Source organism: Aspergillus terreus, genomic scaffold (assembly GCF_000149615.1).
Source record: "Aspergillus terreus NIH2624 scaffold_13 genomic scaffold, whole genome shotgun sequence".
Classification (NCBI taxonomy): domain Eukaryota; kingdom Fungi; phylum Ascomycota; class Eurotiomycetes; order Eurotiales; family Aspergillaceae; genus Aspergillus; species Aspergillus terreus.
Window position 1 is genome coordinate 931597 of NT_165936.1, and position 26801 is coordinate 958397.

The window sequence follows — 26801 nt, forward strand, 5'->3', positions numbered from 1 at the left end:
GGCGACGTTGGGTTAGTTGATGTGAATCAACCAACATAGAGAAGACCTTAGGAATCTTAAATCGGAGCAGCGAAAGTTGAATCAGTTAATACCAAACCCACTGAATCCAATCCATTCAGGCCTACTCGACAAGAACAAGTTACCTACCACGCAATGTCGCCGTCAGTTCAGTACAACGAGACCTTCGACGAGGATGTTCCGATCCTCATTATTGGGGGTGGCCCATCCGGTCTATTTTTGGCATTCATGTTAGAGAGACTCGGCGGTCACTTTCCCTTCCCTGCTCCATCATACGCATACTGACGGATTCTAGTCCGATCACTGATCACCGAAAGATATGCGACCCGCTTGGCCGCTCCCAAGGCGCATGCATTGAACCCGCGATCACTTGAAATGTGTCGCCAGTTCGGGTTGGATGTGAATGAGATTCGCAAGATTGGCACCTCGCGCAGAGATGCCTACTGGGTCAACTTTATCACCAGCTTGGCCGGCGAGCAAGTCGGCAGATTGCCCTACGAGCGCATGGACGCCGAAGTTCTTAACAGCACCCCTACTGTTGGTGCCCGATGAAGCCGTATGGGGCAGTCCGAAACATACTAAATTGGCGCATAGATGATTCACAATATCCCCCAGCCGGCTTTCGAAGAGCTGGTTGCCTCGAGGCTATCCAAGAGTAGCCTGGTCGAGATTCGCAAGAACCACACCTTTGTCAGCTTGGAGCAGGTGAGAGACTCTTTCTGTTTCTTTTCATGCTATCGCTACTGACTGGATCAGTTTGATGGTCATGTTATCACCGTGATTCAGGACCGTGATTCAAACGAAACGTACAGAGTGCGCTCGAAGCATGTGGTTGCCTGTGATGGCGCAAAAAGCGCCGTGCGCAATTTCCTTGGGATTGAAAGCGAGGGCGAGGATTCTTGTAGGCATCAAGCTCGTGCCGGACCTCCATAACCTCGATATTGATTGCCCATCTAGACGAAACAATGATGACCATCCACATCAACGCGGATCTGCGTCCCATTGTGAAGGAACGAGTCGGCATGCTCCATTGGGTGATGGATCCTTTGGTATCGGGATTCATCATCGCCTACGACCTGGCTGGCAACCAGGTTCTGATATGCAATTTTGACGTGTGTTTACTGTTGCTGCCGCCTCATCACCAGTGGTACTTACTCTTCCATGTAGTCCGATAAATGGCCTGTCGCATCCTGGAATGAAGAGCACTGCCGCACGCTCGTCGGCGCTGCCGTCGGCGCGGATGTTAAGTATGACGTTCTCAGTTTTCGTCCCTGGATACTGAGCCGAAAGGTCGCCAACTCCTACCGTGATGGACGGGTCTTCCTGTCAGTGCCACTCTAGCTTTCGTTTCGCGTGCATGTTGTCGCAATAGCTAACTCGTGACCTAGTGCTGGCGATGCCGCCCATTCCTTTCCTCCAACCGGCGGCTTAGGCCTGAACTCCGGGCTCGGCGACGTCCATAATTTGGCTTATAAGCTGGCTGCCGTGCACCGTGGCGCCGCCACTGAGGCGTCCCTGGATACCTACCAAGCCGAGCGTCGTCCGATTGCCTTGGTAAACTCGCAACAGAGTGTGAAGAACGGGAAGAAGATTTTCAGGTTGCTGAAGAGCCTGGGCACTACTGATCCTAACGTCAGCGTTGCTCGTCGCAACCTATACCAGACCATTCACGATGAGAAGGCCATGGTCGACATCAACAGGGCTATTGAAGACCAGCGCGAGCATTTTGATAACCTCGGCCTGCACATCGGTTACGTGTACGGCGACAAACGCATCCCCGACAACGCATCTGTGTATGAGCCCCTCTGCGTGCCTGGAGCTCGTTTGCCCCATGCCTGGATCAAACTCCTCGACCCTGAGAGGGTGCAGCTTCCCGCAATTGACTCGTCCTATGCCGTTGCTGACCCGCAGGGAGTTGATGCAATGACCTACTCCACGCTGGATCTGTGTCGATTTGACGCTTTTACTATCCTGGTCGACGAGAGGTCGTCCTCGCGGTTCGGGGCTGCCGCTCAAACGGCACTCGCACAGATATCTGAATGTGTGACCTCTGGCTTATTCCTGCAAGTGTTTGTCAAAGGCGTGGATTTCCTCCTCCAGCCTGGCCAGGAAAAATGGGATGATGTAGTCCCTTTAAAGCAGGGCCAGGCCGTGTTGGTGCGTCCAGACCAACACATCTTAGCCGTCTTAGACCGGGATGCTGGCGCAGCTCACATTGAAGAGGCTTTGAAGAGTTATTTGGGCTGGGCGACGAGCAATACAGTTGTGTCAAACCTGGTATAGCCCATATAGCCCCCATTAGTATGTTCACGCTTTTTGTGGCCTAGCGGTCGTTCTTTGAGTGACATGATCACACTACTTTCCTCAGCGAGATTTAGTTCGCTCTAGGCCAGCATACACCTTTGGGCACTGCTGGTGGATGGTCTCTATGTCACTGCAATAATTTCGCGCACGTAGGGAGAAAACTTGTCAAAGCCTCGGTTTGGGGGTTCCAATATATAACTAGAGTCTCAGCTCTGATTGTCGTTGCCTGGCTCTCAAATTCGCTGCTTGAGTTTACACATCAACGGAGGCTTGTCCCATAAGAGATAAGACTTCTGGTCCTTCCAATGCAAACTTTCCTCGCAAAGCTCCAGGTCAAAGTTCCACAGAACCCGCGCAAGAATCAGGCGCATCTCTGCATATGCTAGGTTCTTCCCAATGCAATTGCGCGGCCCTACCGAGAACGGCTGCAGGACGTCTCGCTGATCTGAAAAATAAGGCGACGATGGGTTGCTCTTCGCATCTGGTAACCATCTCTCGGGGATGTAGTCTTGCGGACGATGGAAGTTCGCCGGCGAACAGTACGCTGCGGACTGGTGTACGGAAACAACTGTCTAGACGGACTGTCAGCCGCTTTTCTTTCCTGAGAGTGTTTTTCACTTACCCCCGGTGGTATATTGTATCCCGCGATAACGATCGGGGTCAAAACGCGGCGCTCTAGTGCACAGGGCACAGGGGGGTACATGCGGAACGCCTCGTCGAGGCAGGCAAGCATGTACGGCAGACGAGCCCCGACGTCCTGGAGGGTGATCTCGCCTTCTGTTTGGAAGGTGGAACGGACCTCGTCGGTCACCTTGGCCAGGGCCTCGGGGGACCTCAAGAGCCAGTACGTGACCCCGGACAGCAAAGTGGCAGTAGTTTCACTGCCCGCAATAATCAGGATGGATGCATTTTCCTCGAGTTCCCTGTCAGAGAGGCCGTCTTTCTCGCCGCGATGACGAAGCATCGAGTCCATAAAGTCGCCGCGGCCATGTGCGGCGGTGTTAGCGAGTCTTTTGTGCACTGTCTCCTTGCTGTAATTGGTCTGGTCCCGCCGCGCCGTGCGGAGACTTTTAGGCAGAAGGGCCATGAGCAGCGGAATCAAGATGGGGTATGTATCCGTGATCCGCACGAAGGGCAGGACCTTGACGGACCTGAAGATAGTCGAGACCCAGGAGTGGACGCGGGAATTGTCGAGGCCGCCAAACGACTCCCCAAACGCGAGGTCCCCGATGAGATCGAAGGTCGTCAGATTGTACCATTTCACCATATCCACTTGTAGCTGCGACTCGGCGAATTCCTTCAGCCGCTCGATCAGCTTGTCCACATAGCCCCTCACCAGCGGCTCCTGTGCCTGGAGTCCCCGGGCCGAGAAGGCATGGGCGAGAGCCTTGCGGTGTCGGGTGTGGTTGGGGCCTTCTGAACTGATAATATCCAGCCCCTTACTCTCCGAGGTCTGTACCTTGGGCAGTTGGGTGTGCCCGTGCCCGTAGATCGTTTTCCAAGCGTCCGGGGTAATGAAGGAGACTTCCGCCGGCGCCAAGCGAACTGCGCCGCCGTATTGGGCGTGGAATCGGCGCATATCGCTGTCTAGTCTGCCACGACTAGCTGAGATGTGGCGCATTATGGGGAAGGCAATCCATGACCGGGGGCCAGGGATGTGTCGTAGAGGATGGAAATAAAGGTTCCAAATGGCGAGTAAGAAAATGTATAGCACACTGATCGCCGGGACGACGGGAAGAAACTCTTGCAGCGCCATGTTTACAGCAGAGATACTTGAGCTAGATGGATAGAGAAGGAAAGAGAAACATGGACTATGAGTACAGAAGCACCAGAGGGCTGCCTGGTTAATCTACCATTATATCCATTATATACCATCTGCCTTGAACATGTAGTAGATAACATTCCGATTTATGATGGACGGTATGCAGCGAGCCGATGCATAGTTTGATATGCGCTGTTCCAGACAAACAGGACTGATCCACGCTATCACCCTTGGCAGCCGTTGCAGACAACCACTCAGGACAACTCTATAGAGCGATTCTGCACAACCCCCTGTCAGCAATCCATGTCTGTCCTGTATAACACGTCCACTTAAGGACGATGTATCCACCCGGAAGCTTTTGCACTTCTCTTCCGCGTCGGGTCCTCCCGCAGCCGATGGGCATGCGCAAGTGACAAGACGGATCTCGGGTGAAAACTGTATTGAACGCCAGATTTCTGCCGAATCGACGTTATCTGGACGTCAAACTTGCTTGTCATCGAGCACGGACCACGGGGTGCGGTATGTGTGGGGTGTTGCAAAAGTCCCGCCAAAGGGCGAAACTTGTTCGATTCGTGTCAGCCTACTGACTGGCATTATCACCTTGGTCTAGATGCATAGTTTGATGTCCAGCTATCACTTCGTGTCCTATTCCAAGTTCTGGACGTTGCGTAGGTGGCACAGGTGTGATGTATGCCGTGCAGTCTCCGGTCTCCGGGACATTTCAGATGAAGAGTCTACTGCAATCTAGAAGAAGAACATAATTCACTTATACCATGCATTTGTGCATTATCCAGCTGATCCGCCCTCCCTGCTTCACAATTAAAACACCTCCGTCATGAAATGATACTCAATCTTGCTCCCATCCTGGCGTCCCCTCACACTCAACATCCGACACCGATCCGCCAGAATCTCCCCGACGACTGGCGTACCGCAAAAGAACACGCCCACCTTGAGCCGTCCCCGTGCGTCCAATGCCCGCTTCGACATGCCCCCCTTGACACGCAGCATGTCCTCATAGTGCCGGTCGAGGACGTCCACAAAGTCCGGCCGGCCGAAATGCGTCGGGTTGATGAGTCCCGTGAGCGGGGACTCGGGGTGGTCCTCGGTGCGGTGCATCTCCAGCAGCCAGCGGTAGACGTGGGTGGCGATATTGCGGCGCTTCTGCGTCACGTACGTCTGGATTCGGATGTCCAGGTGCGGCGGGTCCTCCCAGGTCCGGTGGCGGATCTGCGCGCGCGAGACCGTGTTGAGCAGATCGGAGAACCAGAGGAGGTAGTTTCGATCTCGCACGATCCAGTGGAAGTCGACGCGGCGGTAGTCGTCGGGGGCATCGTTCGTAGGGGTATCCTGGGGGTTTGTTTCTGTCTGACTGAGCCCGTCTTTCTCGTCTAGCGCAGCAGGTTCGCGGTGGAGTTGGTCGTCGTGTGCTTGGAGGTCCGCGAGGATGCCCGAGAAGGGCGTGACGCCGATGCCCGCGCCGACGACGATGGAGTGGCTGAAGTCGGCGAAGCGCTGGGCAGGCGCGCCGAACGGTCCATTGATGCCGATATGGATCGGGGTCGGCGCGGAGCCGTTGGTGAGATCGTGCAACCGGCCGGTCCAGTCGCCGTCCGTCTTGATATGGACTTGCATCTCGTTGCCGATACAGACGGACACGGTGAATGGGTGCCACTGGAAGAGGCTGAGCCGTGGGACCTGGAGGAAGATGTACTGGCCGGCTTCGTATTTCCATATGCGCTCGCTAGGGATCGTGGCCCTGATCTCGACGGTGTCGCCGTCGATAGCTCGCAGGGTCGCTGGGATGCGGTGGAATCCGAGGGCGACGCGGACAGCCCGTTCGACGAGGATTAGGAGCGTGGGAAATGCCAGCCAGTACCCGAACATGGGCCACTGTAGCAAGCCGGCTGTGCCATGCGCGATAAGCAGGGCGATCATCGGGAACATGAGTAGATGGCCCAGCTGGAACAGCTCATAGCTGCGCCGTCGCACGGCGGGCATGCTCAGCAGGGCGAGTATCCAGAACAGACCGAGGCAGGCCACGCCTGTTACTCCCGGGAGGGTTGCGACATAGGCACGGTAGGAACCTGGCACGGAATCCGGCCCTAGAATGGACGCGACGTGCTCCTGTCGGTCTGCACTGCTGCCATATCGGAACGTGCCCGCAAGATGGCCGATGGCATGCAGCGACGCGAGGAACTGGGCGACGATAGACATTTTGACGTGGAACGAGTGCGACAGATCCCAGTCGACGAAGCGCGAGATGTAGTAGAACCTGCGGAGGAAGGTCGAGAAATACCGCGACATGCTGAGGAGCAGGAAGAAAAAGGTCGGATACAGCGCGCCGGCGCAGGTCTTTGCCAGCACAGCGCCCCATCCAAAGGCTTGCCGATACGGCGTGGTGGTGAGATACTTGACCAGCTGCCAGATGCCGAAGGCGAGCTGCATGGCGACGACGAAGACTAGGAACAGGATCCTGGGGCCGTGGACACTCCAGTAGGCGCGGACGCGACGCCACGCCGACAGACTGTGCACGTAGACGTCTTCGTCCTGGTCGTTTTTGGCCTCCGTCTGGAGCGAGGGGATCTTCCATTCCTGGATTCGCTGCGTCAGGTCCTGCCGCGATATCCATCGCTGATGCGGTCCGATTATTCGGTGGAGGAATTGGTGTCGCGCGTCGTCCCGCTTGCTGTCATGGTGCAGATGGTGACGCTTTGGCACTGGGGCCAGCTCATTATAGACTTCGTCGAGCTTGTGTTCGAGCTCCTCGTAGTCGATCTTGCCGTCGCCGTTGGTGTCGAGGTCGTCGAGGAATTGGTTGATTTCCTCGCGGGAGAGGTACTGGTCTTGATCCATGGGTTTGTTGATATGGGAGAATCACAGTTGACAGAGTCAGGAATCCATCTTGTCTCATGTTGCTGCCTTCGGTCATGCAGAGAATTCGTCCTCCACGTCGAGCCAAGGCTTGGGGTGGGCGACAAGAAGCCATCAGGCCCTATGAGAGTGGAACATATCACGATGCCAATGATGCCAATGCCAGCCAACCTGAACAGCCCTATATAGTGATGTCATGGCAATTAGCCCCCTGGGTATTCTCATTAAGGGGAGACCGGCAATTTCGAAGATGACCTAGCCAAGATATCCGCTAGTCCGCTATACCGAATCATAAGCCAAGACTGGCATGTGGGTGGAAATTTGTACGACAGCGACAGTACATATTTGGTACTAAATAGACGTAATCCAAAACATAATCTGGCACACGTTGACTTGCATATCCATACAAATGCAGATTATAGCTTCTGCCCTGCAGTACCCGGAATGGTGGTAGCAATCTGGGCGGAGCCGATGGCCTCAATAGCATCGTACGGCAGCGACGAAGGAGTCAGGGTGCCTTCAGGAACCGAGTTTGTCGAACCACCCAGGTCAACGTCGTCAACAACGGCATAGCCGGTGTAGTCCGAGTCAGCAAAGAAAATAGCCTCGTCCGGGCAGTTGGAGAATGCAGAACTCTGGACCAGGACCTGAGCATCCATGCGGCAATTGACGCCCGTCAGGAGCAGATTATCCCAGTAGTTGTTGATGATGTGCACCGTGCCGAAGCGGATGGATGGGGTCCGGCTGTTAACATTGTACCAGTAGTTGTTAGCATACGTGATGTGGAGGTGGCCCAGGTCCTCGCCCTCGTTACTGTCCGAATGTCCGATCAGGGAGCCTTTCCACTGGCGAACGTTAGCACTTCTATACCAAGACAGACGCACCAATGGTGACTTACGTGGTCGTGGAAGTACGTGTTAGACACCGTGATCCATTCCGCGCCGTGAGTGATGTCCAGAAGGCCGTCCAGGTCATCCTTGCCCGCGCTGAGATCCCCCGACAGATCGCAGTGGTCAACCCACACGTTGGTCGACTCGTCGATGCCAATGGCGTCGCCATTATCAGCATCGACCTGGCCGATCTTGAGGTTGCGCATGATGACATTGCTGACACGGCGGATGTAGAATCCGACTCCAGTAATGGCTGTATATGTCAATCAGGTATACGACGTTCTAAACAAAGTAAGAACATACAGCTCCCAGTTTCACCGTAGATGGTCTTGTCCGAAGCGACGCGGATCTTGGCGCTGCCTGAGATGGCACCAGACACGATAATCGTTAGAGGAGTCTCGTTCTCGGCGGCCTCCGTCAAGCCGGCGAGGTCGGTGACAGTAACCGTGTCGCCAGCTGTACCACCCGTGGTGCCGCCGTTCTGGGTGCAGTATCCAATGGGGCAGCTCTCTGCAGCTTGACGACGAGTCATCTCGCGGCGGTTCAGATCGCTCATGGGTGAGGCAGTGGCGATAGCTGCCAACATGAAGAGTGTAGGAAGTCTCATCTTGACCATAGAAGAAAGACACCGATGGGTGATGAGTAGTGAGAGTAAGATTAGAAGGACTATCTGCCAGACTCGCTACCCTTTCGTCTCCAGACAGGACTCTCAGATTTATATCATTCTGGATAGAGACTGAACAGCGTCTTTATACGCCAAGAATCATACATCACGCTGAGAAGTCCCCGAAAGCCAAGCAATACACTCCAGATTTCCCCTCCAATGGCACAAAGTCATTGATGCAGGGTACGGCATTCGAGTTCAGCATCCAAATGCAGCACGGAAAGCAATGTTGAAGACTGAGTTGATGACCTTAGGCCCAGAATAATATGTCAATTCTGGGGAAGGAAACACATGGGTATCGGCACCACATCTAGGACGGAAAGGTATCGTTCCTCGGTCTAGCATCCAGCAAGTCGGCAGACGAACGAGCACGGTCCGCTTTCCGTGGTGAGCGGAAGGAATTCGTTGGAGCGATGAAGTAATTCCGTGTGTTTCATGCATCCCTGACAAGGCCGAGGTGCTTTGACAAAGCTGGAGCGACATCTAATGCTCTCCTGCAACTTTAGTGGTGGAAGTTATTGCACCTTGATAAGTGATCAATCTTCACATATTACTTCCACGTCGATCAACACAGTTAATCTATAGAGGTATCCTCCTGTTATTCCAAGTTCACTTTTTAAGTCGCAAAGATGAATAGATCCTCAGAGTTATGATATGATTCGCGGGTAAATACAAGTTGGGAAGAAGGATATACATTTCCTCATCAGTATACCACTTCACAATATGTTCTGCTGTTGTCTTGCTGCTACCGTGCACGAAACCGTACACTATGTGATCCCACAAAGATGCTATGCTACACTAGTCAACCATGTCAATGCTACAGGTACCCTGATAACATTATATTTGATAGCATAACTGCCAGGCCATATTCGTACCGGGATTCGTCGTACCTGACGAGAGTAACCGAGTCTGTTGATGAAAAGACAAAGAGACGACAAGACTGACGACCACCTTTCAACACTGAGCACCTGGAGGTCGATATCCCAGCTCACGCATGTTGATATTGTTCCTGCGTGTTGAGATCGGATGGGAGACAGCTTTGTTGCAGTAGCTGGTATGCAATGCACTGTAGGTAAATGCAAAGGTTCTTTATGCCTCTTTCTGGCTCTAGAAGCAACATAGGGTGACTGTTACCGAGTACTAGGTGGTATCAACCATATTTCATCTGCTCGCGCCGATATAGAGCGTGTACTGGCTTTCATTACCTATCAGTCAGGGCATGTACATGATGTCTGTTTTTGTGTAGGCAAAGACAGCATGCTATAACAAAGGACACTCCACAACGGCTTTGTAGGTTTGAAGGAACAAAGATCATCCAGGATGGAAAAGTCGATCGCCAAATGCCAAAGAAGAAGGTAATTGTCTTCCTGAGACTCTTTTACAGAGTCCATTGTTGCGACAAAAAGGGTAGACCTCGACAGGGGAATCCCGTAGATAGTCTAGCACCGCCATTCAGAGCTGCAGTTCAGTACAATGAATGATGGCTAGGAATATACAAGGCCTTTGACCTGGAACAATGCGAATTCTCAGGACAGAGAGTTTTCTGCTGTGTCCTCCTTTGTGCTTAGCATTTTCCCTTTGGTAGATCGATAGTTTCCCTTCGTGTCAACCGATATGACCCTAGTATAAATTCCCCTCCGACCCACATCGAATGCAGTCAATATCATCTCCACCTGCATCAATTGTCAAGCACTCCATCAGTCTCTCTCACATCGCGCCTCAGTCAACTACCTGCTTCCCTTCAAACAACAACTGCCATCGTCACCGCCGTGAACAACAAGTGATCAGCATATCGCCATGTCCAACCTTCAGAAGTTCTGGTTAGTCTTTGGACCCTTTACCATCCCTTTTGACAACGAACTCGCCTACTGTTACCAGTGTATCTTCGCAGGCCCGAATACTTACACTGATAATGTTGCCTCGGTGGATGAATCAGTCCATTGCCGGCTGCTGCTAGAGTCTGACGAAGAGCCCGGTCCCGATTTCTTTGAGAAGATGTCTCGTACTGCGACTGATCTTCTTGCTGCGTATGCCAAAGCTATCGAGAAGGGCGAGGCTGATGAGTCTAGCTTGCTCTTCTTGCTGCCGAGTAACTATTATGAGCAGGACAGGTGAGGCACTTTTGCTTTGATACTGAGGTGATGCATCGGACTTGACCAGTTGATCTGGGACAGGTTATGCTTTTGATTTGTCAGTGTTTGATTTGAATATTTAGAAGAAATGCAATAACTACATTTTGGGATTTTCATTCTCCAAAACTAAGTATGACACCTAAGACTAGTAGTAGGGTTGTCAGCCATTGTGCAAGCAACAATCCTAGGCCCTTCAGTCACTATCATAGACGGAGGTAAAACTACCCAATCCTTGATTCTACACAGACATACTGAGGATAATCTGAACCCAACCCTGCATATAACTACCTACGTAAACAGAAGCACCATCCAACGCAATGAAGCAACGGTCTATAACCTAGCCTAGCTACTTCTAATCGCCTTCTAATCCCCTACTGCCTGTACCCAATCTCATCGTGATACCACGTCAAGACAATCAAATGTGACGCTTCTTCCTCTCACACTTCTCCAAACACTCCTCAACCTTAATAACCATATCCGCAGGAATAGCCTCCCTAACCCTCTCAATATCCTCCCCAGCAATGCTCTGCCCAAACGTGGCCGCAATAACCCCATCGCTCAGTGCAAACGTCTGCTGCGCAACCAGGCCGAGCGCAAACTCATCAGACGTAAAGGCCGCCGCAAAATGGGCCGGCTCGCAGTCCTGGTTCACCTGCGTGTGGAACGAACCGGCCGGATACACGGTCAGCATGCCGGGGCCGAGCTCTGCGCGGACGACGCGCTGCTTGCCGTCCGCGTCCACGACGCCCGTCTCCGGCACCATCTCGGACAGCACGCGCCCGGACGTGATGGCGAAGAGCTCGGTGGCGCGCGGGTGCAGGTGCAGGAAGCTCATGCTACATGCTGTTCGGAGGGATTAGTCCCACTCACTCAAAACCGGGGGGAGGCGGGCTCTCTGGGATTACCTGGCAGTTGCGAGATGCTGAATGAGATGCCCGTGTCGACTAGAGCAGGGAAGTTCTGGCTGGTGGCTACCGGCAGCTCGTTGGTGGTGAAGTTGAAGACAAAGTCTTCGTCCCTTGGGAGGAGCTGGTACCGCTCGATGGCACTGTTCTGTCAGATGGTGCGGGATGCATCGTTGAGTTTGTGAGGAACAACATACGTGTCTGCCAGTCGCAGTTGTGCTGTCAGGCTGAGCCCGGGCGTGGAGTCGTTGGCCATCGCTCGAGGTGCTGCCTTTGCTGGAAGGGCAAGGGCGAGAACCGTCGTGATCATGGAGCGGAGGATAGATTCAGGAAGCATAATGGGGTTGATAATGGGTCTCAAGATGCGTTACTGGATGTGGTGCTTGATGGTTCTGTGCTATTCAGGAAGAGAGGACGCCGTTGAGGCTTTATATATCCATAGATCCCTGGCTATTGCTCCACACTCCGTGTCAATCCATATCAACCTGGAGCCAAGATGCGTATTCCAAATAGTTGTCGGATTCGAATTATTTACTGCGCATACGGTGTTCCCAGGCAATTTAATGTATGCACGGAGCAGATTTCATTCCTTGGCACTATCAGGCCGCTGAGCTTATACAGCAGCTACATCCAATAATCAGAGCTTCAGATCACTAAAGATGTCGGTAAATGAAGCTGGGTACGTCTTATATGGTGGCTGTGTATCGGGAATTGAGCATGAGCGTATTAATAATACGCATCTCGGAGCGTACTACCAATGATCCCGTGTATCATCCAGGCCATCCTAAGTCCTTTTACATTTCAGACATTACGGACCTTGTGCCGGTGCTTGGAGCGCTTTGGACACTACATCTTGTTAAAGTTGGAATAGGATGATGTGAAGCGCTTCAAAGGTTCAACTATTGAATGACCAGGCTGGCATACTAGGCGCTGGTCGACAGGGATAATACATACGTTATTGTACAACGGCGACTTAGTGAAACGGTCAACCCGTCGCTGGATTTCATAGGATACCGCAGAGTAGGAGAAAAAACTCGATGTAACAGCGAGAAGAATGAGGAAAGAAGAGGCAAAAATAAAGACAGGAAAGTACGACGGTAGGGTCAGGTAGCATATTCTTATATGGGAACAGTCACGCCTACTATGACCGAGATCCGAACACAGGTCTGAGCGATTCAGCACTGTTCCAAATTTCGTTTCTGGCTGCACAATTCGGTACAATTCATGAATACAAAATGTACCAAAGAAACCACAGTAGGTATGCAAGTAACATGCCTGTATACCCATGAATGAGTCAATGGAACACCACAACTTCTCTTCAGGTCCTCTCAACACTTACCAATGGAGAATGACATGATCGGGTAACTGTTTATGCCTCTGCCAGACATCCCCCGTGGAGGGTTGATAGGGTCAGAGTCTTTAGCGGCGAACTGGCTTGTGTCATCATGGTCTGTGGCCTCGTTCATCGGCCTAACTTCGCCACTTGATTCCAATGGCCTTGCTGTTTTGGCCGTACTGCATACGTCCAGCGCACTGTTCGTGTTGGGCACTGCAGATGCGTTTTGCTGCGGATTTTGCATACGTTCATCGATCAGAGCCAACAAAGTCTGTAAGTTTGGAGGGTTGCAAAATTCAAAGATTTGTCGTAAGGTGACGGTCCGGTTGACCCTCACGAACTGGAAGCCCTTTGCCCCATGGTCTAATGAGGCCATGACACATTGGGATCGATCACTAGTTCGTTGTTCTCCAGGTGCGGAGGAATGCACTTCTAGGTACCCCATCCATTTGTCTGCGTAAGCAGTGACAAACATGTTGCAATCGGCCCCAAATTCCAGAAAGATCTTAGCCATTTCAGCCCCTACACCGTCAGCTTTCGAAAGTATCCCACTTGTGAGACTTAAACAAATAAAGGTCTTCCATGGATCCTTCCCCCCTATTGCTTGATGTGGGAAGCATACGTTTTGAAGCATCTTTCGCAGTATCCCTGGGTAATTGGTGGCTGAGGAAGTACTCTCGTCCCGTGTCAACATGTCTAGGAGCACCAACAATAGAGTGCCATCCTTTGTTGCAAGGTTCCTTGCAGGGAGTTGCACATCATATCTGAAATATTGTTCAATACCAAGAGCAGCCGCAATATGGCAAACAAAATGCTCCCCCCCAAACCAAGGTACTGCGATTGTGGGAGATAGGACTTCCAAATCAGGTCGGCGGCCGTTTGTCCAATCGCTGGTGGGGTAGCGTAAAACATCGACATTATCCAACGCCATGAGGTGTTGTTCCCTCGGCGAATCTTGCTGCGAAATGTTTCGAAGAATATCTATCAGCTCTGGCACGCAGGACAGATAGTTGTGGTAATCGAGAGTCCATGATTGAGTAGTAGACCCTGACATCAGAAACGTCATCGAAGTGACTTCCGCAGCGAAGGTCTGACAAATTGCCCCAAATATGTCAAATCCTTTAATGTGGCCGTTCCGGTCCTTCTGGATATCATCTCTCAGTAGGAACTGGTGGACCTCTCGATGGGCCAGTGAGATGGTCTCTGTATACCTACTTGTCCTGTACCCAGTTCTTGACTTGTCGAGGATCGCTATCAGGGGTTCGGGCTCAGTGTGGACCTCAAGGAGGCCTCTGCAACGTCTATACAACTGCTTGCGGGCCTTCTTTAACCGTCGCTCAACATGCTCCCAGTCGGTTCCTACCAAACCGGCTCGTTTGAGATTCTCGATGTCTGCCGCAAATTCAGGATTGGAATTGAAATCGTCAAGGAGAGAAAAACGGAAAAGAGACATCCTCATCCCATGTGGATTCTCCAACAGCTTCAGAACGACGGCAAAGCTCTGCGCTGATCGATTTCTGTCAGAGTTATGAATCGAATCAAAAAGCTGCCGAAAGAGATCTTCAACTCGCGGTTGAGTGCACTCAATTTTGCGTTCGAGTTCAGAAAAATCGTCTCCATCATCGCATGCATCATCGAGCAGGTTCACTACTAAGGAAACCCACAAGAAGACGCCATCAGCTCTAGCAGCAACCTTCGATATTAAACTCGTTCGGCCACCCTCGGGCATCTCTAGCTCAATGAAATTCTGGTTGCACTTTAGTTTGGCGTCGATGAAGTGGTATATGTCATCATAGGTCAGGTCTTGCAACTTGAAGCCCCTCGGGCCTTCAAGGTTTTCGACGAAAACACGTTCCTCCCTACTCGAAACACAGAGTTTCAAGTCTCCAGCGAATTGCTTGGTCCAGCGCGAAATTAATGCGACCAAGTCTTTGTATTTTTCCTCTGGGGTTTCCCGTAACTCGTCTAGCCCGTCAATAAGGAAGCACAGGCAGCGTTCCGTGTCTGAATTTAGGTTTCGACTCAGCCTATCGAATGCTTCACGTATTTGGTCATTGTCAAACGGAAGCTGCACAGGTGCTTGCCATGGAAGTGATTGAACATGCAGCCAATATTCTGGAAACGCAGTCTGGGTAAGCTCCGGGCATTGCTGGAGAATATCGTAGAGCAATGTCCGCAACATTGCCGGAACGGAGTTCTGCATCTTAGACCCAGGTTTCCAGAAGAAAAACTTGCAGAAAATCAACTGCCTGCCAGCAGCCCAGCGTCCCAATAGGTCTTTTGTTCGCCGGTTTTGAAATATAAATTTCATCAATGTTGACTTTCCTGCACCAGGTTTTCCGGAGATATAGAAGATTCCATCTCCTGTCTCAAGCCACTCCCTGAAGAGCATTCGACCTTCCAAAGCTTTCCATTGTTTTGGAGGCGCTTGATCTTCGAATATCCAGTTTAATGTCTCTGAATATGCCGTGGGCACTTCTGAGTATCTCATGTGCATTTCTTGGAAAAACAGGCTGTTCAGGATGCGATGGCTCGTGATGGAATCCAGTGCTTTAGTGGATAGTCGAAAGAGATTGGCGATTGTTTCCTGGACTTCCTTGTCTAAGCTAGAGACACGGACTCCCTGCTCCAAGACCACGACATGTTTTTGAAGGGAATGGAGGGCTTCCATGCTTGCTTGGCCGCTCGTAGCAATGTCCTCGAGCCGTTTGATCGTCTCTGACCTGCACCAAACGTTAGCGTCCGCAGGGGCATCTTCTGTCTAGATGCGGTTTAAACAAACCCCATAATCGACGTTAACTGGAGGTGAAGGAGGTTCCGGCAGTCATCAGCGTCCTTCTTCAACTCCTTCTTCTCCTTTTCATTCCACAAGCTTCTCAACGCAGCAACGGCGCTTTGACGCTTGGACCTGGGGTTATCGGCTTTGATGCGCTCGAGGATGCGTAATATTTTTTCGGAAAGTTGCTGACACTTTTCAGCCACTATTGCCAGTGCCTTCTCTTCGTCCGTTTGCTGCAATGCGGGCTTTTCCGAGATGAGAGACTTGGAGACAGTTGACAGCTCTCCAATAACAAACCCCAGCTGCTCATCCGCTCTGGGCATTCCCGAAGCAGATGAATATGTGTCATAAGCCTTGGACGCGAGACCGACTCCTATCTGGACGAACTGGGCGATCGCAGCAGCGGCGCCCAGTGCTGCAAATGGGTCCATGGCGGCTCGTAGGGATCGAGCGGTTGTTGGAAAAGTCTTTGAGAAAAACGGATTGTTAAGAGATGGATTGCCGTCTTCCTTATTAACATGGCGAAGGTAATGAGCCACGTCTGTGCTCGCGGCAGCCACAATCACGGCGGGGTAAGCAGCGAGCTGGAAGGCTACCTCAGCCTGATCCTGGTTTGCTCCCTGATATTCCCATTCCAATGGAAACAACAGTTTGAAATAGCTGTAACCATGTCCTTAACCAGGCGCCGCTTGGCAGAGCTAGCTGGTGACATTGAAGGGCACAGGTAGTTGAGAATGCACGCAAGACCCAAATTCATTCTTACGGCGTTTAGTGGTGCGCCAACGATGCATGGTAGTATCTAGAAAGACGGAGGGAACGGAGGTAAATCGCGCGGAGCTCTATCAGCTATCTGCACAACTAACAGGGGAAATCAAGACCATTAGTTCGGCAGTGTAGATAATGCCTAGTCTTCTGAGAAGAACAAGGGTGAAAATATGCGAAAGTGTGAGGCACCCAATCGATAAGCGCCACGATTTCGGGCAATCTGCCAGGATGCCTTCTGTCCTTCAATGCGTGGAGTCTGGGTAATATTAGTGTCTATTTATATGAGTAATTTGTGAACACTAAGAGTTTTACTGTGCAAACAAGATGAAGGACAATACTGGCACGGCAAAGGTCTGAGTAGCACACAAATCAGAGGACGATATGTGGCTGAAGAAGTAGGCCTTGAAGGGCGTCGTTCTGCCCTGGATGCGGAGGAATCTGTTAGGGGCATCACTATAATCATGGACCTACAACAGACAGATTTAATTGAGACCGATCGTCTGCCCTAGAGTAGGGGGTGAGGGCAGTGTATTTAGGGTTCTGCCAGGGTTTCATATGGTGGAGTGTGGAATTTGGCGCTGAGATATCTTCATGCTCCAGGCTCTCGCGTAAGGTTACTATACGGGTCATTAGGCAAGGAGATGAAATTTATGCTTTTGTCTCGTACAGAATTAGTCCATAATGCATCGTCGAGTTCTGTGCTTAGGACTCCTCCACCGTTTAAGGGGAGGAGGTAATCACTTACAGCGCTCTGAACCTACATCCTAAGGGCCGTTAGAATCTCACACAAGGCTCCATCCAGGGTTAATCAGTAGGTGAAGGTATCGACCTGGAGCAAAGATGCTTATTCCAATAGTTAGTTGTCTTTGAATCATTTACTGCGTGTACGGTGGTGCCGGGCAGTTCCATGTATGCTCGGCGTAGATTTCATTCTTGGCACCATTAGGCCGCTCAGCTTACGCGGCAGACACATCTAGTAATGAGAGCTTCGGATCACTGGACATGTCCGCGAATGAGGCTGGGTACGTTCTTGCACGGTGGCTGTGTGTCGGGAATTGAGCATGAGCGTATCAATAATACGCCTCTTGGAGCGTACGGAGTATTAGCAGTGAACCTTAGGTAGTGTCATTCAGGGCATCCTGAGCCCCTTTATATTTTAAAAATTATGCACCTTGTGGCGGGGCTTGGAACACGACATCTTGTTAAAGTTGGGATAGGATGATGTGAAGCTTCAATGGTTCAACTACTGAAACAGCTTCACTCGTGATCTTTCCTCTTTCTCTATAATATCGAAGTCACGCCGCTTGAGTGCTATAATGACCTAGTAGGCGAAATAATTACCGGGCATTATGGGTGAGCTCCCGTTTCACCAAGTACATACTCTCAGGCCACCAGGTTCCTCCAGTATCTGCCGACTGGTCTGAGGATTTCCAAGCCTTCATCAATGAGACAATCTGGCCGAGTTCCCACTCCCCAGTATCTCCTAACCACCACACCCCATCCAGTAACATGACAAGTACCAGCCAATGCGCAAAGATGTCCATGGCCAGGAGATGCGTCTCGCTGAGCGACGGCACTTCCGTCCTGGCTGAGTCCCGTGTCATCCAATCCTGAGCTCTCACCTCCGTAGCGGGTGCATCGAGCACCGACTGGACCAGACAGAGATACTCGGCCGGCACTTTGGTCAAAAACGACATGATAATCCGACGGAGGACCCGCGGCGACTTCATTGATGTGACACTGATCATGTATCGTGCCACCCACGGTGAGACGCTAGAAAGTCCGTCAAATGATAAAGCCTGGCTTTCTGGGCCGTCCACGCTCTCGTTGCCTCTTTCAGACAGAGCCGCGGATGCACACTTTTCAAGCACGGACACACTTTCCAAGCACGCCTGGAGCTGGACGTACTTGTAATCAGACGGGTCGGGCCCTTTTAAAAGAGCCGCCGCAGCGTCAGGTCTGCTGTGGAGCGTTTCCAGGGCTCGACGATATGTCGATGCGACTATAGGGAGAAACAATTGCTTCGTGTTCTCTGATGGACCGTCCTGTGGCGTCAAGACAACAGTGCTAGATCCGGCCGCTCCGGACGATTTCGACCACGCATCTACAACGGCGCCAGTAGTCGCAGTTAGGTCTCTCTCCGCGGCGCCGACGACATCGTTCAAAACTGCAGAGGACGCTGTATGCGCTGCGCGGGTAAACGAGATCCACTGCGAGTGCTGCGGAAGCACCTCGTTTGGCAGACGTCGCCCACACTGCTTTGCGGTGGCCGCAAGATGGATCCGGACAGAATGACTGGCTGAGACGTACAAGACCATCAACGCCGCATTTGCGAGGATGCTGTCGTACGAATCCGCGCTCTGCATGGCCGCCTGGATGTGGCTCAGAGAAGATCGGTGATGGCGCTCTGCAAGGTCCAGCAGCTCTCCAATTTCAGTTAGATTCTGGCGGCTTGGAGACGTCTGGGACTGTTTGGCTAGATCGTGGGACTTGCACGCTGCAGCCAAGGCTAGCAGGGAGGACATGACCGCCTTGCATTTGAAGGCGAGGTTTGGCACTCCCACTGAAAGAGCGTAGTGGTCCACATCGTCGACCGGTATGATTTGGCTAGTATGCGTGAGGTAGTGGGCTAGAAGATCCAGTTCTCTCGCGTCAAGAGCAATAGGAGAGTCCGGTTCCAATACGACACTTTCTCTGTCTGTACTGGAACTTGCAATAGACGCAGATCGTCCACCCGACGAGAGGCTGGGGATCGAAAGACGATCATCCGGCGATGCAGATGGCAACTCAGGGCCTGGAACTGCGATACTGGGACTTGAACATGGGACGTGCGAAGTGGGAATCGGGGAACCGGTCGACGTCTGCTCCTTCGACAGGGTGCCATCACTTGGACAGCTCTCATACCGACATGTATACGTGCCATTGGTACATCGAGAGCAACTCGGTCTTAACTCGTCGCACTGGGTATTCCAATCAGAACAGTAATTTAGCGATAAATGATAGAGCCGTGGCCTACCTTCTTTCGTTGCCGCTTACATCTAAGACACCCATTCCGAGATTTCTCATGTCTTCTCCGGGGCCGGAACCCGCTTGCTTGGAGCGTCGTATCGATACGCATGTTCCCGATGCACCAAACAAGGTTTTGCTCGGTCGGTGGCTCTTGAGCGTATGGCCGAAGGGCTTCAAGAAGAAGTCTTTGGGGTGATCGTCGATCGAATGTAAGACGAGGCGGAGAGCCTGAGACTCAGCCTCATGAGCCGAATACGCTGCCAAGCAGAGTCAGCACTAATCGAGCATCACGGCATTCTTCACTTGGCCTTGCAGGGTATACAGCACCGCGATAGGCTCGGCTGTGTTGGGCATTATGGTGGCTGGCCCTAGCGACAGGGATTGGGGGTTGATATATAGTGCACCCCACCCCTATAAAAGGACAACTCCTTCCCTTAATCTACAAGGATAAATCTATTCTCACTTTGCCAACCCACCCATGGGTGTGGAAGGCTTCAAGAAAGACCTGAAGCAACTGGTGGAAGAACATGGTCGCCTGGCAGCTTCCCGTGGTTTCACTGTAGATCATAAGAACAAGCAAGGATTCCATGTAGCGCCGCCAAGAGCTCGATATGAACATGCCGTAGCGCGACTGGGGTGAGTTTCTGGCTCAACCCCTTGCGTTCCTCCTCCATCAGCGATATGAGGCCTGCTTGATATACCGTTCTCCGAGCTGTTATGCTGGTGATATATATCGAATGCACTTCTACCCATTCCCAGGACTGAGGCCAAAACTTGAATCAAAAAGACACCATCTCAATCAACAACAGTAAACTCGACAAAATTAGATGACGGTACTATGATAACGGGCCTTCCATCATTATCAGCGGGGTCAACGACATGATCATTCAGCCAACATGGTAATTTCACTACAGTCTTCGCATGCTCTTCGCGATCACCCCAGATCCACCAGTCCACGCAGCCGCCCCAGTACCGGTATCGATATGTGTCGCCGACCACCGTATCGGGATGCAGGTCGAGATAGCCGAGGGAACGGTGTCTGACCAGAGTTTCCCCCGGTTTGAGGCTGCAGAAGAACGCCGAATCCGCGACGTTGACCTCGACGTCCGGTTCATCGACAATCATCCAACCCGGATTCTGTTCGTCGTCAAAATAAGTCTTCCACTGGTCGTGGCAGCGGCGTTGCAGTCGAAAGTTATCACCCGAAAACGGGTAGTCGTGTATGATGATCGGCTTTGTACCTGCGCCGCTAGCCTCGTGATCCCCGTTCGTCAAACCCTCGTAGGTGATCTTCACTGTGATACAAATCTTTTCCCTTCGGGAAATCGTCGATGGGCCTTCCAGAAACACACTGATGCAAGGGGTGCCAGGGCTACAAACAGCATATCAGCCGAGGAAAAGGATATCATGAGAGGATTTCTCACATTCGTTCGGATTTCTCCACCCAAGGGTCGTCGGGCTCAGAGTCCGACCGTTCTTCCACCTCGACGCAGGTAAACGAACAGCAAGGCCCCCCGGGGATAACAACAGGTGGTAGCCCCGAGAAAGCCCCAATTTCTTGACCCCAATTCTCGCGTAAGGTGCCCCATGCCCACAAGGCATATTCCGCCCCCGGCCAGAAGAGCTCGTATCTCTCACCGGCGACCATGTGGTCCCAGAAGGGATACGGGTGGCCTATATTTCTCTGGAGAGTTTGGCCCGGAAGAAGTTCTTCCATCTCGGCTTCATATCCTGTGAGCTTGCACGTCTGGGGAGGTGATGGCTTGGGCGTCCCCTCCACCCTTTTCAGACCATCTGGCGTTCGCTGAAAGAGCATAAAGCCAGACGGACCCCATCCATCCTGCAGGAAGTTCCAGCGGAAGATACATGGCTTGTCGCAGTCATCTTCTGCCCGACGGATAGTGACGATGAACCCGCCCGGGTTATTTAATGACATTACTGGACGGGTAGGCTCAATCTCTATGGATAGTCTGGGCGTGTTTGGACTAGGAGAGTTGTTAGTTCGGCACAGTGAGCAGGTTGCGAGAATTTCACCGTCGATCATATTCAGAGAGTCTGATATTTGATTCAAGCTCAGGATCCATGGATGGTTAAACGAAGGCAGGGAAAAGAAAAAAAAAAAAAAAAAAAAAAAAAAAAAAAAAAAAAAAAAAAAAAGGAAAGTAGGAAGAATTAGGGGAAGAGATCGGGGAGGAGAGGTACCTGTTAACTAGTACGCCAGGCCCCTGCTTAGTAATCGTCGGTTTGGAAGTATTACTGGAGAAAAAGGGCAAAATACGGTATAACTGGCATTTATGATCTATATCCTGAGAATAACCATCGAAAGAGTGTTGTGAGCTAGACAAGAAGAATCATCCCAAAAGCAGCTGTCTTTCTCCTTTGCCTACCCGTCTAATCCGTCGCAAAGACAGCCACGACAAGATACTTTGCCCCAGAGCAAAGACTGCAGATGCATCGTTGACAGCGACAAACCCAGTCATGTGCTACCATGCATTTATAATCAGAATGACCGGGTGTCCACCATCGAGGTAGAGATCCCATGGAACAGAGAGAATGTATCCTGAGAGGTTGGGTGAAAGTATTATAGTGGGTAGCCAGACCTATTAGGTCCTCGTTTGGGTATGCTTAACGTCTTCTATCAGGGAAGAGAGGTGGGTTGCAATGGCGGATACGGCCGCCATCTTGTCGAAATCGTACGTCAAAGCCAGGGCAGTGTATTCGGAAACAACTGTATGCCAGATTGCGAGCATCTTATTTGTGGTAGGATCACCCAGCTTTCGTGGCAGAATATTCCGATGGGGCGATACCAAGAACCTCTCTGGAATACTATCCACAAATCGCTCCGATGCCCGGAACTCATGGCACTCAAAATACGGCTGATTCTCTGCAAAATGCACAATCCTGGGTGACAGAAGCCGTTCCTGGAAGACCCAAGCGCGCGTATTGAGCGGTGCGGCATCGACGCTGGCATGCCACTCAACGTCATCATAGCACCGGTACTGGCCACGGGCAAACTTGGGATGTCCCTCTTCCACCTCCACAATACCTGGAGATAGCGTAGCCCGTACGCGTGTTTGGAAGAGGCCTCCAGTGGAGTTGCGCGATGCCGTTGCCGCTAATGTCAAATATGCCGAAGCGTATATTTTCGATATCAACCCTGCGTTGTGGTGCCAGTCCTCTTTTGAGTCTTGCACGATGCAGAGAGTCAATCCATATATACCGAATTTCAAGCGTGCGGGCGACAGAAACTGCATCGTTGAAGGATTTTGGCAGTCTTCGTACTGGTATTCTTCCTCGAATTCGCCTATGCGGGAAGTCACAATCTGACGATCTAACCCTTGAATGGCTTCTATGTTACCCGAACAGTGGCTTAAGGTGAGATAGCTAGAGCATCCTGCAATGTCAGTCCCATTGACAATGCGTATCTCGTCATGGACTCACTAGAGCCTGTGGATATGTCGTCTCCTTGAGCTTTGCATGCTGGCAGTTCATTGCCCGCCATTGAGCGGGACAGCTCCTCTGTCACTCTGTCAAGCATCACCGTGGTTGTTGGCATCATGTTTGGCAGCATTTGCCCATTTGATTCCAGTAGTGCGAAGGGATAGAACTTGACGGCATATAGAGTATCCGTCCCCAGAAACTGCCCGTAGTCGTACCGTATGGGGATCTCTTCACTCCCTCATCCACGATTCCTTGAAGTGTCGGCGACTGTTCCAGACAACCGCACACATGCCGCAGCCGCTGCGGGCGATCTTCTCGAGGAAATGGCAGTTCAAGTGCTCAAAGAACACGCCATCTTTATCTGTCGTCAAGAGGTTGATAGCTTCTATCCCCGTTCCTTCAAGAATTCGGCAGCAGGCGCGGCACAGGTACTTCTTAATGGTACAAGACGCCTGGTCAGAAGAAACTGCCTCAGGTCTCCAGTTCATGTCCTTGGACACAACCCTGTTCACCGCCGCCTCAGACCGCTCCAGCCCGGATGTATCATCAGCATCCCGGGGGTTTGAGATGAGTCACGGCCCCGAGCTACTGCTGTCTTCATGAGATCAAAGGCATACATGTTAGTAATTACAAATGGATTAAAAGATAAGGTCAAGTCCAGAAAGTCTAGAGACTACTCTGAGATCTGTAGGCGGGGCTGGGGAGGTGTATCGACAAGTGGTTCAGTGGCTGTGACACCCCTGAACCTCCCGCTACTGCCGATGCTTATGTAGGTCTTTACTGCATATACGTAAGATATGTTGTCCCCCTCATAGGTGGGTATTAGAAAGTAGAGTGACACATTTTCTGCTGACTGCTTCTAGCAGGGCACCTACATGACCACTCGATGTTGGGATAAATGGAAAGGCTCGGGCTTCCATCGCACAAGGCCGGACGAGGCTTGAAGCCACACTTGAAACTTGCATAGGCTCGCACGCCTGGCCAATGATGCCGACATGGAGTTCCCAACGGACGGTCATGTACCGGCGAGGCTGGTCTGGGCCACAAGATAAGTACATCGAGCATCCCCAGCGAATGGAATGGACAACTCTTCCAGTGTTTCTTTCGATCATCACTACCTAGCAGTTGACTCGTTCAACAAGAAGTCCTCCCGCCAGAACAATATGGATGAACACGGTACTGGCTCTCCGAGTCCTGCTTCTATTGCATCTCGCTGACTCCAGCTGCTTCAGATATTGAAGTCCCGCACAACTACACGGCCACACCTGGCTCACTCCCTACACCCTATCATCTCTATCAAACGAAGCCCGACAACAGAGGTCGCACATCATGGACTACCCAACTCCCCGCAGACCTCGTTAATCCAGCGGAGAACTCCGAATCAAGCAAACACGCTTTGATTGTGCGAAATGTCGAATGCTACGATGGCCAGAAGAGCCTTCAGATACATTCAATTGTCATTCAAAGTGGACTTCTGAAGACTTTCCTCACAAAAGTGATGGATGGGTATCCTAGTCTCTCCATGTCACTTGACCGTATTGAATTCAAAGCACCGTTCAAAGCATTTGTCCATCGATGGGAGCAATTCTGCGAAGCCAGAGACAACGAGCTTGACGGCCCTACTAGAACTCATGTTGAGCTATTATACCACATTCTTAATGATGAGCTTCATGCCACAATCTCACACAAGAACGACTTGATGAAAAACCGATTGTCCACCCACGACCTCCTTTGGGCAATTTTTGAGCCCGGCTGTTCTCTCTGGAGCATTGTCGATGGACGCCAGCGCGCCTTTGAATACGATTCGGGCGACTATAACACCCAAACAGGCGCATTTGATATGCGTGTAAAATACGTTGACTGGGACGGTGAAAAATTTTGCCACGAAACACACGTGCTGTCCATATCGCCCTACGAAGGGACGGTACCTATTATGGACTTATCAGCATTTCCCATTTCCTATCATAGCAGCCACCAGGCCGTGAAACAAGACCTCATCTCGCGTGGAAAGCTATGGGAATCATACAAGGGATACCACTACAAACACTATGAAGGGATCGCTAAAGCTTTCCACCTCGGGCGCGAGAGACGTTTTAGTATCAAAGGTCGAGTTGTCATTGATGGAGAAGCATACAATTTCTTCAACCCAGACGAGAACATGTTAGGTCCCGGTCCGCCCCTGCCAACTGGCGTACTATCCGACGACGATCGACTTATTGCCACCCCTATGCTCCGTGGCTATGCCCTTCGAGAGAAAAAGTGGATGCGATTTTTCGTCGACGACGTGACTGATATCACCTGGAACAAACAGGCATTTGACTCTTTGGTGCTCCCTCACGCGCAACAGGATCTAAAAAGGTTGATCCTTGGACTCGCTCGGTCGCAGTCTAGTCGCCAGGACACTTTCGACGACGTAATTCATGGTAAAGGCCGGGGGGTGATCATGCTTCTTAGGGGACCTCCAGGGGTAGGAAAAACTCTTACTGCGGAGAGCATTGCAGAGGTAATGAAAGTGCCTCTGTATGTCCTGAGCGCAGGCGACCTTGGAACGACTGCAAGAAAAGTCGAAGACACCTTGAAGGATAATTTCACGATGATCCCCAGATGGGGAGCCATTATTCTCCTTGACGAGGCTGATGTTTTCATGGAGGCTCGCGATGCAGTCGACCTTCAGAGAAACGAGCTTGTCTCCATCTTCTTGAGGCTCCTGGAGTATTACGAGGTATGGTTCTGAGTAATTTGAGAAGATAAGCTAACAGAATAATGAACGGGGCATCTTGTTCCTTACCACGAACCGTGCTGAGAATATTGATCCTGCTTTTGAGTCACGCATTCACGTCTCCATTCACTATCCCGAACTCACCACGCCATCCAGGCGCCAGATATGGCAACAATTTATCTCTGAAAGTAATATCGAGAACTTCTCAGAGACAGATCTTGATCAAGTTGCTAGGTTGGAGCTGAACGGTCGACAGATCAAGAATGTTCTTAAGACTGCGCATTTGCTGGCGAAGGAAGAGGCATGTGGACTCAACTATAACCATGTCCGGATAGTCTTGAACCTGAGAGCAGAAGAAAAGACAGGCAGTGTGTTTCGTTGATTCCATTTTTCGGAGTTTAATAGACTCGTGACAACGATGACCTCTTTTTATGTCAGGAAGGCAAACCAACATGCCTTGAAGGCCTTTATACCACGGAGAATTTGATGTTGTGTGATCAAGTCTCTGTTTCTCGGGCGCGCGCTTGGAGAGAGCGGTATTTGGCACGCTGACTACCACCGAGGCATGCTTGATGAATGGATGCGCTTTATTATGTGGATTCGCTTCATCTGGGACGCAGTCCAAGCAAAAGTCTGTATTCACACATGTTGTGCACTGGTATCTGGGCCCTTCAATCGGCTGCTGGTCTGAGCGGTTTGTACAAGACGGGCCGTCACAGAAGAAGCCATGATGGATGATCGGGCCTGCGATTGTTTCATGTTCTGAATCGTCATTTGGAGCGCTGGGTGGTAAGATTATGGGATTTTGAATTCGGTCCTCGAATGTTTCTAGTTCTTTCTTACCCTTGGAATTTGTAGAGGGCGGCCCCTCCATCGTTTAATACGCTGGATCAAGAGAGCAAAGTGTCTCCCGGACCAAGGATGAATTTGGTGGAGGTCGCATTGTCCACAGTTAAAAAATCCGGCTTCAGCTCCGTCTGCAGATCAGTCCCGGACTCCAAAAAAATTCCAGCAAAGGGCAGGAGATCAGCATTTTGACCCTCAGCAACGACGCGTCGTACGGGTTGTGGCGGAGTGAGTAATGAGCGGGAGAAATGCCCGGCCAATGATGGGGGCATAGCGGGAGCCCAGCAGTAAGGTATTCTAAGGTATTATTGTGTCATGTCAAACGGATGCGGGGAGGATCAGCCAAATGCCGTGCTATTA

At 51.5% G+C, this 26801-nt stretch overlaps 11 protein-coding genes across 11 annotated transcripts; 3 read left to right on the forward strand and 8 right to left on the reverse strand.

Moving 5' to 3' along the window:
• Window positions 1-153: 153 nt before the first annotated feature.
• On the forward strand, window positions 154-1945 carry ATEG_08831 (uncharacterized protein; the record flags this gene model as incomplete). The annotated part of the gene is made up of 8 exons (XM_001217416.1): window positions 154-229; window positions 314-555; window positions 613-723; window positions 775-919; window positions 976-1130; window positions 1186-1343; window positions 1407-1811; window positions 1930-1945. The coding sequence occupies 8 exons, from the start codon at window positions 154-156 to the stop codon at window positions 1943-1945; spliced, it is 1308 nt and encodes a 435-aa protein (XP_001217417.1).
• Window positions 1946-2555: 610 nt separating this feature from the next.
• Window positions 2556-4078, reverse strand: ATEG_08832 (cytochrome P450; the record flags this gene model as incomplete). Its single annotated transcript, XM_001217417.1, has 2 exons — window positions 2556-2894; window positions 2945-4078. 2 exons carry the CDS (start codon window positions 4076-4078, stop codon window positions 2556-2558), a joined length of 1473 nt encoding a protein of 490 aa, XP_001217418.1.
• Window positions 4079-4903: 825 nt separating this feature from the next.
• Window positions 4904-6937, reverse strand: ATEG_08833 (uncharacterized protein; the record flags this gene model as incomplete). Its single annotated transcript, XM_001217418.1, has 1 exon — window positions 4904-6937. The coding sequence occupies one exon, from the start codon at window positions 6935-6937 to the stop codon at window positions 4904-4906; it is 2034 nt and encodes a 677-aa protein (XP_001217419.1).
• Window positions 6938-7371: 434 nt separating this feature from the next.
• On the reverse strand, window positions 7372-8452 carry ATEG_08834 (pectate lyase family protein; the record flags this gene model as incomplete). Its single annotated transcript, XM_001217419.1, has 3 exons — window positions 7372-7800; window positions 7854-8098; window positions 8149-8452. The coding sequence occupies 3 exons, from the start codon at window positions 8450-8452 to the stop codon at window positions 7372-7374; spliced, it is 978 nt and encodes a 325-aa protein (XP_001217420.1).
• Window positions 8453-10306: 1854 nt separating this feature from the next.
• Window positions 10307-10711, forward strand: ATEG_08835 (uncharacterized protein; the record flags this gene model as incomplete). The annotated part of the gene is made up of 2 exons (XM_001217420.1): window positions 10307-10620; window positions 10705-10711. 2 exons carry the CDS (start codon window positions 10307-10309, stop codon window positions 10709-10711), a joined length of 321 nt encoding a protein of 106 aa, XP_001217421.1.
• A 345-nt stretch (window positions 10712-11056) lies between these two features.
• ATEG_08836 (germin family protein) lies at window positions 11057-11883 on the reverse strand (the record flags this gene model as incomplete). The annotated part of the gene is made up of 3 exons (XM_001217421.1): window positions 11057-11484; window positions 11547-11689; window positions 11744-11883. The coding sequence occupies 3 exons, from the start codon at window positions 11881-11883 to the stop codon at window positions 11057-11059; spliced, it is 711 nt and encodes a 236-aa protein (XP_001217422.1).
• A 1431-nt stretch (window positions 11884-13314) lies between these two features.
• On the reverse strand, window positions 13315-16092 carry ATEG_08837 (uncharacterized protein; the record flags this gene model as incomplete). Its single annotated transcript, XM_001217422.1, has 3 exons — window positions 13315-13335; window positions 13505-15605; window positions 15665-16092. 3 exons carry the CDS (start codon window positions 16090-16092, stop codon window positions 13315-13317), a joined length of 2550 nt encoding a protein of 849 aa, XP_001217423.1.
• Window positions 16093-17763: 1671 nt separating this feature from the next.
• Window positions 17764-19544, reverse strand: ATEG_08838 (uncharacterized protein; the record flags this gene model as incomplete). Its single annotated transcript, XM_001217423.1, has 2 exons — window positions 17764-19386; window positions 19443-19544. 2 exons carry the CDS (start codon window positions 19542-19544, stop codon window positions 17764-17766), a joined length of 1725 nt encoding a protein of 574 aa, XP_001217424.1.
• A 686-nt stretch (window positions 19545-20230) lies between these two features.
• Window positions 20231-21371, reverse strand: ATEG_08839 (uncharacterized protein; the record flags this gene model as incomplete). The annotated part of the gene is made up of 2 exons (XM_001217424.1): window positions 20231-20807; window positions 20860-21371. 2 exons carry the CDS (start codon window positions 21369-21371, stop codon window positions 20231-20233), a joined length of 1089 nt encoding a protein of 362 aa, XP_001217425.1.
• Window positions 21372-22038: 667 nt separating this feature from the next.
• Window positions 22039-22991, reverse strand: ATEG_08840 (uncharacterized protein; the record flags this gene model as incomplete). Its single annotated transcript, XM_001217425.1, has 2 exons — window positions 22039-22829; window positions 22877-22991. 2 exons carry the CDS (start codon window positions 22989-22991, stop codon window positions 22039-22041), a joined length of 906 nt encoding a protein of 301 aa, XP_001217426.1.
• Window positions 22992-24398: 1407 nt separating this feature from the next.
• On the forward strand, window positions 24399-25977 carry ATEG_08841 (uncharacterized protein; the record flags this gene model as incomplete). The annotated part of the gene is made up of 2 exons (XM_001217426.1): window positions 24399-25598; window positions 25759-25977. 2 exons carry the CDS (start codon window positions 24399-24401, stop codon window positions 25975-25977), a joined length of 1419 nt encoding a protein of 472 aa, XP_001217427.1.
• Between the last annotated feature and the right edge of the window lie 824 nt (window positions 25978-26801).